Consider the following 13,590-nt stretch of genomic DNA (forward strand, 5'->3'; position numbering starts at 1 on the left):
AATGTCCATGCACCATGGATTTTCATTCATCTCTATTTCCTACTGAACTACATGCAAGTATTCTGTTCCAGCTCATCTCCTATGCACTACAGATCTTGGCAGAGGTGCATCAGCCACACCCAGACACTGACAACCGATGCTTCGTCATATTCTATCACATATTTAAACCTATGTGGGGAAAAAACCTCAGGTAAGAGATACTTTCAAAGCAACTGTCAAAAGAGGGTGGGTTCACAGCGTTAGGGCTGGTTTTGGTGCTCTGCGATGAGAGGCTGGTGGTCTATGGCACTGATATCTGTTACGTGTATTCTCCCATACGCACTCAGCGCTTAACTTCAGAATTAAGGCAGACTCATGGAAGATTGATTTAAAATAGAAGAAAACTTGGGCACACCCTTGTTTAGACGGAGCTAGGACATACGTGTTATCAAACATTTATGTATTCCTGATATCACATAGCATCCTTGTAAATGAAAGCATTTATTACATTATCACATAACTCCAGCAATCAAGTAAATAAGCCAAACCAGGGATTCAAATTAACTTTTTTCACCACCGTCCCGGAACCGTCCCGAAAATCATTTTCAACCGTCCCAAAACGTCCCGGAACCGTCCCGAATTTTATGGAAAAAAAAAAAAACTAAATTCGGTGCAAATTAATTCAAACAATGAATTCCATTAAGATTATACAAGAATAAAAACTGCAGATGGCAATAGATTTAAAATCCAAAACTGTTTATTAAAACTCTCTCAATTGGTTTGGGTCATTTCTTAAAACTGAGATGACATTCCTATTCCTGCATCCAATTTAATACAAGAATATGTCTTTTTCCACTCAGGAAGGAACTTCCTTTTTAATTTAATTTAATTTTAATATTTTCTTTCATAAATATGTATTAAATTATTCCCCATAGTCCATTCTCTTGATTTCATAGCTTTCAGCGTTGTTTATTTATGTTAGAGCTTTCATCCAATCATATTTCAGCTATCATGTGTTGCCAGGCTCCAAGAATCTTCCCCGAGAATAGAAATCTTCCCTGAGGCCTTCAGAATTGAACGTGACACGTAAACGTCCTTTGATTGGATACTGAGGCAGACCGGTGCAGTGCTTCAGTGCTCAGTTTAGTTGGCTAATGTGAAAACGACGTACATCGGTTGCAATGCTTATTATGCTAGTTGTTTCAATTGGTAAGACTAAATATAATTACACTAACCAACTCAAATAAACTAGTTTACACCAACTTGGTAATTCCAGTTTTTGATACAATTACAACGCCATTTTCAAGACGGAACTTTCAAGAAAAACTGGATATCGTGAGGAGAGGAAGTTTAATGAAACTGCTTTGCAGGTGGGACAATGCGATGTTTAGTGGACAAACTTGTTAAAGCTCACATAGGCTACTTTCGGTGGACTGAATAAAACTTTGTAGACTAATCCCTGAAAATCGCCTTTTATTTTTAAGTTGTGACAGTAATATCCAAGCGATCATATAACTGAGAGTTTACTACTCTTAATGCATTGTTAATACGAGTGTATTGATTTTAAATGCTCCGGAAATATTTATTAAGTCTGTTGTACTCGACTATGTTAATGTGATGCAATGCTCACTTTTATACTGCCTTTCTGTATAAATATATGGTTCGAGAGCCATGGCGTCATAATGTTGATGCATAATGCATATTAAGAGGTGGATTCACTCAGTTTAACATCGTGTAGGACATCACTGAAGGCCTAGTCGTGAAATGCACGGACCGCCACTGTTGTCACTAATAGAACACAAACGTGAGGCGCGGGTCCATTTCAAGTCAAGTCAGATTTATTGTCAGTGTCTAATGTCTTCATTCAAGGACATTGAAATTGCGTTTCTTTTCCGTTTAAATGAGTTGCAAGTGCAATAAAAAGCGGGCTGAAATTCTTGTCGTCCCGACGTCGTCCCAAATTAAATTGTTTATCGTCCCAATGACAATTGAATACGGCCCGGGGCGACGGGACGACGTTAATTTTAATCCCTGAGCCAAACAGCACGTGGGCCATAGGCGTCAGTTACGGGGGGGACGGGGGGGACATGTCCCCACCACTATTCTTAATTTGAATTTTGTCCCCACCACTATTCTTAATTTGAATTTTGTCCCCACCACTTTTAAAAATGTGCAAACTAATTGCGGCCAAAAAAATCCCCACATACTCAACCGAAATCGTCTAATGTAGGTCTTGCATATGATCCAACCCAATCAATTCGCAAACATTTCTCAATTACGGTGACAGTTATTCATAATTATGAGCCATCACTTGCCCAATAACCATTTTAACAATAGTCAGTCTTGACAACAGCAAATAATTAATTTAGCCTCATTTGGCTTTTGCTGGATGAAACAGGTCTCGTTTTTATTAAGTAATACTGCCATCGAACAATCGCAAGGGTGTCTGGGTTATTTTGTTTTCAAAGATTCTATAGCCCACCCACAATTGTTGCGATTGTTTCCCACCCTGTGTTGTGTTGCATTGCATGTTGAGAAAGCGATAAGTAGGCTCCCCCATGCCCTTCAAACTCAAAAGTGTCTGTAGGAAGCGGCATGAACGCAACGAGCAGGATGAAAGGGTGGCAAAACTGCCAAAATTATCTTCATTTGGATTTGTGGCGAAGAGAGTTCAGGAGAACACTACGTCTCTGACCCCCAGCCCAACGGAAATAAGGCCCACCAGGGTAGGCTAGTCACATAGCGTTTACTGTCTGATATACTGTCAACTCCTATAGTTCACATCCTGCTTTTCAAGCAGCGATCTCTCAGCAGTCATGAGTGCAACAAATAGCAAAAGCTCAGATTGTGGATAACCACTTGGTTACATCAGCCTTTGGCGAGGTGGGCATGGCTCTGCTATTGTTTCTTACCGTAGAATGCCATTCTAAACGTCATGCATGTTAGGTTTTATAATACGCCTAATGCTACTTCAAATGTATTTTTTCGCTTCAATGTCGTTAAAAGAATAAGATATTGTTGGAGGAAGTTTGTTTTGTTGCAGCAGGCGCTGTCGAGCGGCTGTTCCCATAAATCCATGTAAATGTTCGTAATTCACAATAATTTTTGATAACCCCCTGAAGAAGTTGTATTAATGTTTCCCCAAGTGTTGTCTACTGCTCATTTTTACACTGTTTCTCCAAAATCAGTTTGATCGATGAAATACTGTGTTCATTGGTGTTTTCATGACATCATATTGTAGCAACCCTTAATGTGTATTGTACATCATAAGTACATTAGCCTGCGTCTCGCTGAAATACATTGTAATTGTTTCTGATGATTATACGACGGTAAGGGGGAAGTCAAGTAATTGTTACGCCGCTGGCTGATGCTCAGTACCTCGTTTTATTTCGTACACCCTTTAGAATCTGACATTTTTCGTCTGGTAAACTTTGTTGATGATGTCAAGAGAAGTGTTAAGTTACCAATACTGTTATTTGTCCTATGTGTATTATTATTACATATCCCGAGCCAATACCCTGGCCTGGTGTTTTCAACGCCGTTTTGCAAAACAAGCCAAAACACAATCTGTGGTTTTCAGCTTTTATTGTTCGAATGGGATTTTCAACACCTGACAATACACTATATAGCATATTGTAATGCAACGTTGAATGGATGAATAGCTTACATAAGGGTACCCAGCACTTTTCAAACCACACTCAAGCTTATGGTTATTGTCCCCACCACTTCTAAAAACAAACTGACGCCCTTGACGTGGGCTGGGCCTATTTTGGAGATTCAGGACTTAAAAAGCACTGTTGAGGAAAAGGTAAATAAAAATGCATGTTCCAATGTCCCAGCTTTAGAGCATGCTTTGCAGCCTATTGTTAAACGCTCAATATTGATCCAGTCATCAAACAGCTTGACACTATGACTGGGATATGTCCATCACAACAGCCACCCTCTGAAACAACCCAGATGCAGGAACAGACAGAGCACTTATGGGAACAGACAGAGCACTAATGATTTGGATGAGGAACGGCAAAGAATGAGAATGGTTACCATAGTTGATTGTTGAAAGTCGATTGTCCACAAGTGGATGCTGGGTTAAAGGTCAAAATCGTTGTGCGTAGCTGAAAGCTTTTGACATGGGAGAAATGCACCCTTAATGAATGCACCATTTACCTTTGCGGTTTTCTGTTGGATCTACTAGTTCAGCTTCAACTTCATGAGTTACTAGACTTTTAAGGCAATAAACATGCTATAAATTCACACCCTCATTGAGGCCTAATTCTCACAAAACTTTTTTCCTAAGACATGTATTAAAATATGCATCGGGCTCTGTGGGTGCTGCATACGCTACATGTCAGGCAGCTATGAAAAATTAGCAGCATTCCAACTGTTAGATTTCAGTGTTTTGAAATGATTACCATAACTCAATCAGACCTAGCTTTGTCTTAAAGACAGTCATCAAGATGGTCAGACAGAGAAACGTCTTGATTAATGGCCCATTCATATCCTGACGCCATGACCCAACCACCGACACACCCATTTTCTGTATAAATACGATGAAACTAGTATGTCATGATATGTTATGCTGAAGGAGTTCTTGAAGAGACATCAGCCGCTACGTGCGAGGAGAGACGGAGCAAGGAGCATTGTGGCCTATGAAGATTAGGCCAACAAGGAAGAAATTTACACTATGGACAAATAACTCCTAAACTGCTCTCTCTCTCTCTCCATCGTAGTGTGTTGCGTGTGCTCGAAGTCTGACGCGGATAATAAACCGATATCCTATACATCAGATCAGCATTTCATCGAGTCCTTTTGTTAAACATACGCAACTAACGTCAGAGCTAACTAGACATATGTTATATCATAACATTGGTGTTTTCACTGGATTTCCTACTAATCATTTTGACTCCGTTAAGTCTCCTAGTGGTGAGAACTTTATTACAGTTCTCCAGTCAGTTGGCCCATGGACAGTTCATGGACATGATTTGAGGCATTGCAGGAGCGGAACACCTTTTTCCTCGGGGAATGGCGTTGAATGAGAAGTCCACGGACCCCCTCTCGTGCAGCCTCACCAATCATGTTTATGCAAAGAATTATACATTCTAGAACGCTCTCAATAATTCCGAAGTGTTACATAAATCACACACAGCTGCAGAGCATGAATCATGCTTTCCCTCGCAAAAACGTCCTATAGCACCGCCGAAGAATATACATTTTATGATGCTATAAATTCAAGCCTGACTCCACTTAAAAATTTCGCCTGAATTCCCCTGTCCCTTCACGATAATGTGGGACATTTTGTCCATATTGTCCATGGTCGACCACTGAAAAAGTTTATTTAATGACAATTGCAGATGAAAACGCCTCATTTAAAGCCAAAGGTACTCATCCTGCATGTCATATGGACACAGTGTGCATGGGAGGAGATTTGATCCCTTTGTGGCATCAGTTGTGTAAATACCCTTCAATCTTCCAGATATTCCTTTGAGCTTTGAGCGTTTACTCTCATGTAGGTAGTGAAAGAATAACTGAGTTCAATTTTAAAAATATAACGTTTTTCCAATGTTATTTTTCTTCTTTCTTCCTCCGTTACAAGAATAACAATAGAAGCACAATATGAGGCGAGGGGCTTCTAAAACGTGGCACCACTGACCATATAATGAAAGAATAAACACAGACAGGAACAAAGCAGATTTTTGGGTTCAGTAATATCTAGCCCCAGAGATAAACCAGGGGCTCTGACAGAGTCTCGGACACGTGCTTTCGTCGTGAGCAAGGAAGAAGGGCTGGGAAGCAGGGGCCCGCTCGTGCTGCGGCCTGGACGTCTCCCCTCCATGCGGCTCTTTATGGGGTATCCAAAACCCTTGGAGGGACCTCTGTGGATCTACTCAGGCATCCAAATATGAGCCCGGGCCACCTCCGGACACTGGGGTGAGTTAATGGACCGTGTGGTTTACCAAGTTACGCAGCCACACACCCCGTGATGGAGGCAGGATACCCCTGATCCTGGAGGGGGGTTGGAAAGCTCTGGTCACTGAGCTATCCTGGGCTTCCCTCTGGAAGCTACACAGCGTGGTGTGTTTTTATACTCAGTCTGCCTCCGAAAATCGGTGAAGCTAGGAGTCCGCTCTCGGGAGATAAAGAAGGAAACCTGAGCAGCCTGGCTTTGTATTTGTGTCAGAGCTGGGAAATGCATTTGGAAAAAGGGCTCTGTCACCAGATAGATGTTTCACTCCTGACAGCATAATCAATAAGAAAGCAACCAAAAGAGGACTCAGAGGTTTAGTTAAGGGCTGCCTGGGTTGGGAAATGCACTGTGGGACGGGAGGGAAGAGTACTGAAAGTGTCTTACCTCAGGTGTGGCTGGATTGAAGGCAACATTTAGGACAGTGTCAGTGTGTCTCTGAAGTTTGTTCAGGTAGCTGCTGCTTCGGATGTCATAGACATATGCCTACAAGAGAGTGGAAGTAGAGCAATAAGGGAAAACATGGACTGTTAAGCAATAAGCTGTATTGCCTGAATTGTAACTATATTTTTCCCACTTTACGTTGATAATTTGTTATGCTGTAACGCCACAATAACTAATGTGTTCCTGATATTTAATGTTAAAGGACACTGATCGGGCAAAGAACAGTTGAAAAGGCACACTGGATGACTTGTCTTTCATTTCAGAACTATTTCCCTGCAACCTCCAAATTAAGGGTCATGAGTGAATGAGAATGAGAGAGACATTTGAAAGAAAGAGAGAAAAACAGAAGAAAAGTGGTGGAGCGAGTGCATGGAGAGGAAAAGAGAGCAAAAAGAGACGGGAGCCATCTGCCACTCGCACTGATAAAAACAGATGTTGGGATGTTTGTTACCAGACAGCGACTGGTCGAGTTCCTGCAGATGTTTCCTATTAGAGCTCTCGCGGAGTCCACTGAGCGTGCTCCCTGAATGAGGGGAGAGGAGTGAGCGGGCCGTCCCACTGATAGTCGGAAGCCGCGGTAGGCTAACTAACAGGGCCGTGAGTCAGGAGACGGATGAGACTTCCACTGTGGAGCACCAGAGGTCTTTCCCACCTCTCCTACCCAGCCCTCTGTGTTTGAAAACCACTTTGCTGTTTAAATAAAGACCCACAGAGAAAACTAGCGACTGCCAAGGAAAAACATCACTGTATTCCCACCAACAGCTCTTGAAAATGCTTGAAACCCTTGCTGTTTGAATCAGGCCTGCACAGAAAACAAGCAACCACTGAGGGAAAACATAGATATACTTCCACTAATAGTTGAAGTAAACTTATTATTATACTGTATCTACCGCCATGAAAACAACAACTCTTTCTGCTTGAAAGTCTGGGAACAGTTAGGCAGCCCCTCATTTGTTCTGGAAATATGTACCCGACATAGCTAAACCACACAAATGCTGTTCTTTACAGCAAGACAACAGGGTCCATGCATAAAATAATGCCCCATATCATCTGAATTTGAAGCCTCTTCAGGGGTCAGAAAGGTAATGTGAGCTCAGGGTCTTTTTACCCCCTTTCTGATTGTCTTTTGAAATATTGAGACAAGCACAAATGCCTTTGGCTTATGAAACTCTCGGAGCAGCCACAAATAACGGTGGAGTAGCTCACTACCGTACTCACGGTCGGCTTCCAAGAAGCATTGGAAGCGGACTCTATCCGCGCGGATCCACTAAGACCTGCCTCTGCCAAGTTTAATGTGTTATTCCCTTGGCTTCACCAAATGCAGCAGCAAACGACAGAGGCAGGGGAAAAGAGGAGTCTGAATCTCTGACATGTTGGCTGTCTTGTAAAGCCTATCTCAACTTTAAGGTGGAAAAGTAATTAGGAAGAACCAAAAAAATAAATGGTTGTCTTTAAAAAGTACGCTGATGAAATGGAAGAATGTTGCAAGCAGATTAAAGGTTGTACTACAGTCACGCATTGGTCAATTTCTGTTCCAGTTTTGGCTACATTTTTCGTCAACAGGGTTCATAGTCTCAGAATGAATAGATCCTGTCAGCTTCATTACCCAGCTTACTTCAGTAGTCAAAGAGCACCATGGAAGATACACACATCATGCCTCACACCAGAGACCACCGGACTCATCAGCATGACAATGACAAAGCCCACCCTTAAATTATTCTGATAATTTGTGAATCTGTGCAGCAAATCTGAGGCAGTGGATATCCATGCCGAGAACAACACCTTCAGTGAAGTATTAAGATCCTGCACTTGGCTCTATGAGCCTCTGGAACTGGGGATTTGGCTGGAAAAACACACTTCCATTTGACGTGGTAACATGGCACACATATCACTGGACAAACATGGTAATGCTTGGTTTGGCAGGCCCGCGCAGCTGAGGATTTCTCAGCTCCCACCACACCGAACAAGAGCAGATTTACTGTTTGCAGAAGTGTGGCTTTTTTCATCAACTTTGTAATTATTCTATAAAATCACGGCTATCCTCATGAGAGGCATCATGCGACCAGTCGCAACAACAAAATAAAATCTTAAATGACGGCAGATTAAAATAATTCCTCACAGCAGAGGTCATAAAGATGCATTTGTATGCATTTGGACATTCCTCCACAAAGCTCCTCAACATCCCAGGGCTTGATTTATTAAAAGTTTAAGTTTAAAACACATTAAAACTTGAAGAATATGCAGTATGGAACATTTCTTTCAACACATGCAAAATACCGGCCAGAGTAATGACAGACATAAAGTTAAACACACACTGTGTGTTTAAAATCCTGATAGTAAATTTGAGGATTGAATGTATATATTGATATATTGATAGTCTTCCTTATGGTTTCACTCACTGCAAAGAGTGGTATCATGAAAGAAGAAAGAGGTCTTTCCCTGTCATGTTAACATTTTCCACTGTCAAAATAATCCCATTTTAAAGTGTTTAGATGGAAGGCACTTTCCTTTCAACCCTTCACTCATTTTTGCCATATCTCTGATTTAATTAGCTGTTTCTTTTGTTGGACAGACTGCATACCATAAAGTTCTCTCCCAAATGGCATATGCTCCTGAAACGTTCACATTTTAGCTGTAGCGCAACAATATCCAATTTCACCTTAGGTTTGCGGCTCATCTCCTTCCTGCCCAGGGTCCAGCATGGCCAACATGTAGTGCGGTACCACTTTATAAAATAAATGATATAGCAGATCACCTGAAGCAAGCCCTAACCTGGAACCCACAGGGCAGGAGGAAGAGAGGCAGACCAAGAACCACCTGGAGAAGAACCACAGAACAGGAGATGAAGAGAGAAGGGTTGTCCTGGCAACCACTGGAGCGGAGGGCCCAAGACAGGAGAGGATGGAGGGGCTTCGTCGATGGCCTTTGTTCCTCTGGGAACTTAAAGGCCTAGTAGTAGAAGTAGTAGTAGTATTAGTAGTAGATCACCTGCAGGGTGTTCATTGACATACAGCGCAATCTGGTAGACTATACATGAATGCAGTAGCACTCTTTATAGTAATCTGCGTACGTCGGAAGCCATGTCTTATACCACTGGTTTACCATTCAACACAGAAGGCCACATTTTCCAAACGTACACATGTCTGTGCAATCACTGCTTGGCCCTGAGGCACGAAAAACACTTTCCAGCCGTGCGTGTTGTGCCCAAACTAGGAAAAACCCAGTGCAGTGCACTTCAGATCAGGAAAACAAATGAGTGTAGATCCAGAGTATGTTTCTGAGGCTTCTGCATGATTTTCAGGAGGCACAGACTGAAAGTACTGCCTCTCCTCAGGTCCGTTCCTCTGAGGGAAAACAGAATGTCCACAATCCAACATGAGTACAGCAGGAAAATATTGGGGCTTGAGTGCTTTCTTCCATCGAATGAATGGTTTTGACAACTCTGGCACGAAACACAAGACAAGGAGAAGCTCTGGAGTAAATATGAAACAGCTGGTCAATGACACAACAGAGATAAGGTTTACTTTCAGAGGAAAAGGACAGACAAATGAAAAAAAAAAAATGCGAGTGCAAGATGAAGGAAGAAAAAATGTGACAGTTATTGCGTGCATGGCCTTTTCACTGCTCAAAATCTCATTCTGACCGGCATTTCAACTTTCACTGATTGTGTGCAAGACATCATCTAGCACAGACTTGTGTGAGTCTCATCAGGTGGAGTCTGGTTTGGTTGCTGGTTGTTGCCATAGAGCTCCACTGGAAGGCTCTAAGGCATGGCATTCTATGCACTGGCAAAATAAATCACTGCTGCCGCATAGAGTACAGATAACAGGACTAACTTGCACTGAGCAGTAATTAACACTGAAATAAAGCCCAGGTGGAAACATGGAGCCAAAGCTTTTAACTAATCTGTCAAAGTGTTCAGTTTTCATCTAATCTGACTTGATTAGGATATAAACGTGGCAGATATGTCAGACTTGATTTAAACTATCTTTGAGTATCTCTGTACATGAACACTCCAGGATAACCTCGTGAGCTAGCAGTGACCGCCATGCCGGTGTGTGGCGGAAATTCCATGAGAGGTGCGCCAAGGCTGGCCTGACGACTGAACTGTGAACCCCTCCAGTGTCCTTATTTATGACGTGAGAAACGTGGCTCCCCTCATTCTGGCCGAGCGGATTAGTTTGCATCTGTCACGGGCAACGCTCCAAAACATCAAACACCCTAATGATTTACGGCTGCATCGAACAATTTGTTGAAATCGCAAGAAGTCCTTCCATCCTCACGATTCCAACATCGGAAGTGCAACATGAGCCCTTAGTCACGTTTCTTACACTCTTGCTTTCATCACCACCGCCTTTCCCGTTCTTCTAGCCTCTCAACGTCAGCCGCTTCCATATGGAAAAGTCCATGTGTGGATATTGTAACTTGCGCCAGGGTACCAAGACGGACGTGTTTCTGCAAGTGAAAATATGATTCTGCTTGACAAGTGAAAAGAAGAGAGAAAGTGCGAGTGGAGAGGGTGATATGGATGGATGTAAAGGCGTGAGATCTTATGGAAGGGGAGCGGGACTCACACAGTTGTCTTCAGATCCGGTTGCGACAAAGCGGCCACAAGGAGAGAAAGACGCTGTGCACTGATGGCAGCGATTCACATGGCCCTCATACTTGCGAACACACCTGGGGGAGAGTGCAAGAGAATGACAGGATTAGATTGTGTGTGTGTGTGTGTGTGTGTGTGTGTCAGCACACCTGCAGAGTTGGCCTAAACCTCCCATGATGTTATGATGAGCGGAATGAACAATGCAGGTGTGCTTATACCTCATGTTTATACCAACGAAAGCAGTGAAAGGGAGATCACATCTTTGTTAATGTCTTAAATCCATAAAATGCCATGTTTATGAAATGTGAAATGTATACACATATAAACATACACACACATAAACATACACACACATTTATGATCGCTGTGAATGTAAACTGTAATCCCTGTGAGGTCCGGCTGATGGCGTGAGAGCCATGAGCGTTTAGAGAGAGCAAGTATGCAGGTGCTTGGAGGCACATCAATCCCCGAAGAGAAACGGGGTGTCATCATGGCCAAAGATATACGTACCATTGCTTTTGCACGTGACCTTATCATTACAAGGCAAAGGCCAAAGATATACGAACCATTGCTTTTGCAAGTGACCTTATCATTACAAGGCAAACATGATTTTTACCTGACATACTTAACCCACAAACATTAATGTGATGCCAAAAGAATTATGGAGAGTGTCTTTTGTATTATCCCCAACTGAGCCTCAAAGAACTGTGGCAACGCATCAAGTGGTAAATCTTCAATGTGTCAACACCATACAGTACCTCAAGCTGATTTTACAGTATCTGGGGCAGATCACTTTGATACTATAAAGAGTTCATCTTTCAACAAGCCTATGAGTGTCAACAAGCAGTGGTTATGTCAGTGGTATTAGTAGAAATAAAGTTTCTAATCTTTATCTTGTGTCTTTGAATGTGCTCAATCTGCACAAATCATTTGCAGTTCTTTCCAAACAACTGCTTATTGTTCTACCAGCCACCAGCTTCAAACTTAAGAGTCACATTTAAAGCAGTATAAACACATGCTCATACAACACACAAAAGACCAGTGATTCTTGACACTGTCTTTGAAGCTACAGGCTAGTTTTACAAACTCTACAGACTAACCACAAAACCTTACACCAAACCAGTAAAACTTTAGAACCAACTAAGCACTGATAGTATAAATAAAATACACTTGTGGCTTTTGTTTTTTAACAATGTTTTGTCACACATGCAGTGAACACGCATACACAAAGATATCCAAACGTGAAAAGTATTGACGTGTATTCTGAACATAACACACTATTAATACAAATAAGGGGGAACCCTTTTTTTTTAGCTAAACAGGTGAAACTGTGTCATCCCCCATTATGTGCTCCTGCAGTTCTCTGAGTCCGATGCAGTTATTTGCAATGACCATATGTACAATGTAGGTCTCCTGCTCTGGGGTAAACAGCTGACCTCTTCCACCAAATGGTTTTAGTGAAAGTACATGTAAGTGCTCATAACTGTACCGGTAAGACTACACCACTTATAGTGGCTAATATTTAGTTGAACCCTTGCCCAGCTTCCTTTGTATTCATCTCATGGATGACAACATGGCCAACCACAGTCGTTCTGTTTCTTCTTCTTCCTTTCTTCCCCGTCTTCTTCCTCTCCCCGGCCTACTTCAACTCTTCCTCCTCCTTCTCCTCTTCCTTCTTCACCTCCTCGTCCTCCTGTAGTTCTAACCCCTCTGTTCAATGTTAGCCTCCATTGTTGTCCAAACCAAATGTTTACCTATGGCCTATTTATATGGCCTGATTAGTAAGTGAAATCTGTAAGTGATTTGTAATTATCTAAAAGTGTTTTCACATGTGTCACTGTGGAAAGGCATTTGGCAAAATAGTGTAGCAATAAAGAGACCAAAGTTGCACGTTTTGCAAGTGTGTTATAAAATTGCAACCTTAATGTAAAGCAGAAGCGTGCATTCAGCGTGGCACACTTGGTAAATTAATTGGCTAAGTGTTAAAGTGTAAGTGTAGCGTTGTTTCGTTTTTTTCTGCTGTAAACTTATTGAAACACATCAATGTTGGTGTAACTATTAACACTAATGGCATTTTCATAAAAAATTGGCATTTAAAAGGTTGAAATTGGCTCAACACGCCATCTACTGTTTAAAATCATCCTGAACCATGCAAGGCAGATGCAAGGCCGATGCTGACTTAGAGGCTATAATTTGGACCATCTCTAAAGTGACTGTTAGAGTTTAAGCATTCAGAAAAAAAACTGTAAACCTGGCAGGGTCCCACTCGGGGGACGCACAAGGCAAACAGAAATGACACCACTGGGGGAAAAGTCAAGGCCTCGGCTTTGATCCTCGACCCAAAGGCGTGTGAAAAACAAGCCGTCCAACATCAGTGCCCAGCTCTAAACTCCACACACAAACACACACACTAGGAGCCTCTCAGAGCCAGTGGGGAGAAATGCCAAGCTCAATTAGCCTCAAACATCAGGCAGACAGAGGACCCATCCCGCTATCTAGGTCAGCCTGAGGAGACACTATTTTGGCTGTGAGAGGGAACGCATGTGATCCAGTCACACAGGGGTTCTCCCCTAACGGGGAGTGCTGACACGGGGTTGATGGGATGCAC

At 42.4% G+C, this 13,590-nt stretch overlaps 1 protein-coding gene across 1 annotated transcript in view; it reads right to left on the bottom strand.

The window, feature by feature from the left end:
• wdr27 (WD repeat domain 27) overlaps positions 1-13,590 on the bottom strand; it is a gene marked incomplete at both ends in the record, with an annotated part of 63,253 nt that overhangs the window by 20,937 nt on the left and 28,726 nt on the right. The window contains 2 exons of the mRNA XM_080849472.1: positions 6,326-6,424; positions 10,957-11,059. Coding sequence (XP_080705598.1) covers positions 6,326-6,424; positions 10,957-11,059 — 202 coding nt within the window. The remainder of the gene's footprint in view (positions 1-6,325; positions 6,425-10,956; positions 11,060-13,590) is intronic.

This window comes from Sprattus sprattus (genome assembly GCF_963457725.1).
Source record: "Sprattus sprattus genome assembly, chromosome: 12".
In the NCBI taxonomy this organism is placed as follows: Eukaryota; Metazoa; Chordata; class Actinopteri; order Clupeiformes; family Clupeidae; genus Sprattus; species Sprattus sprattus.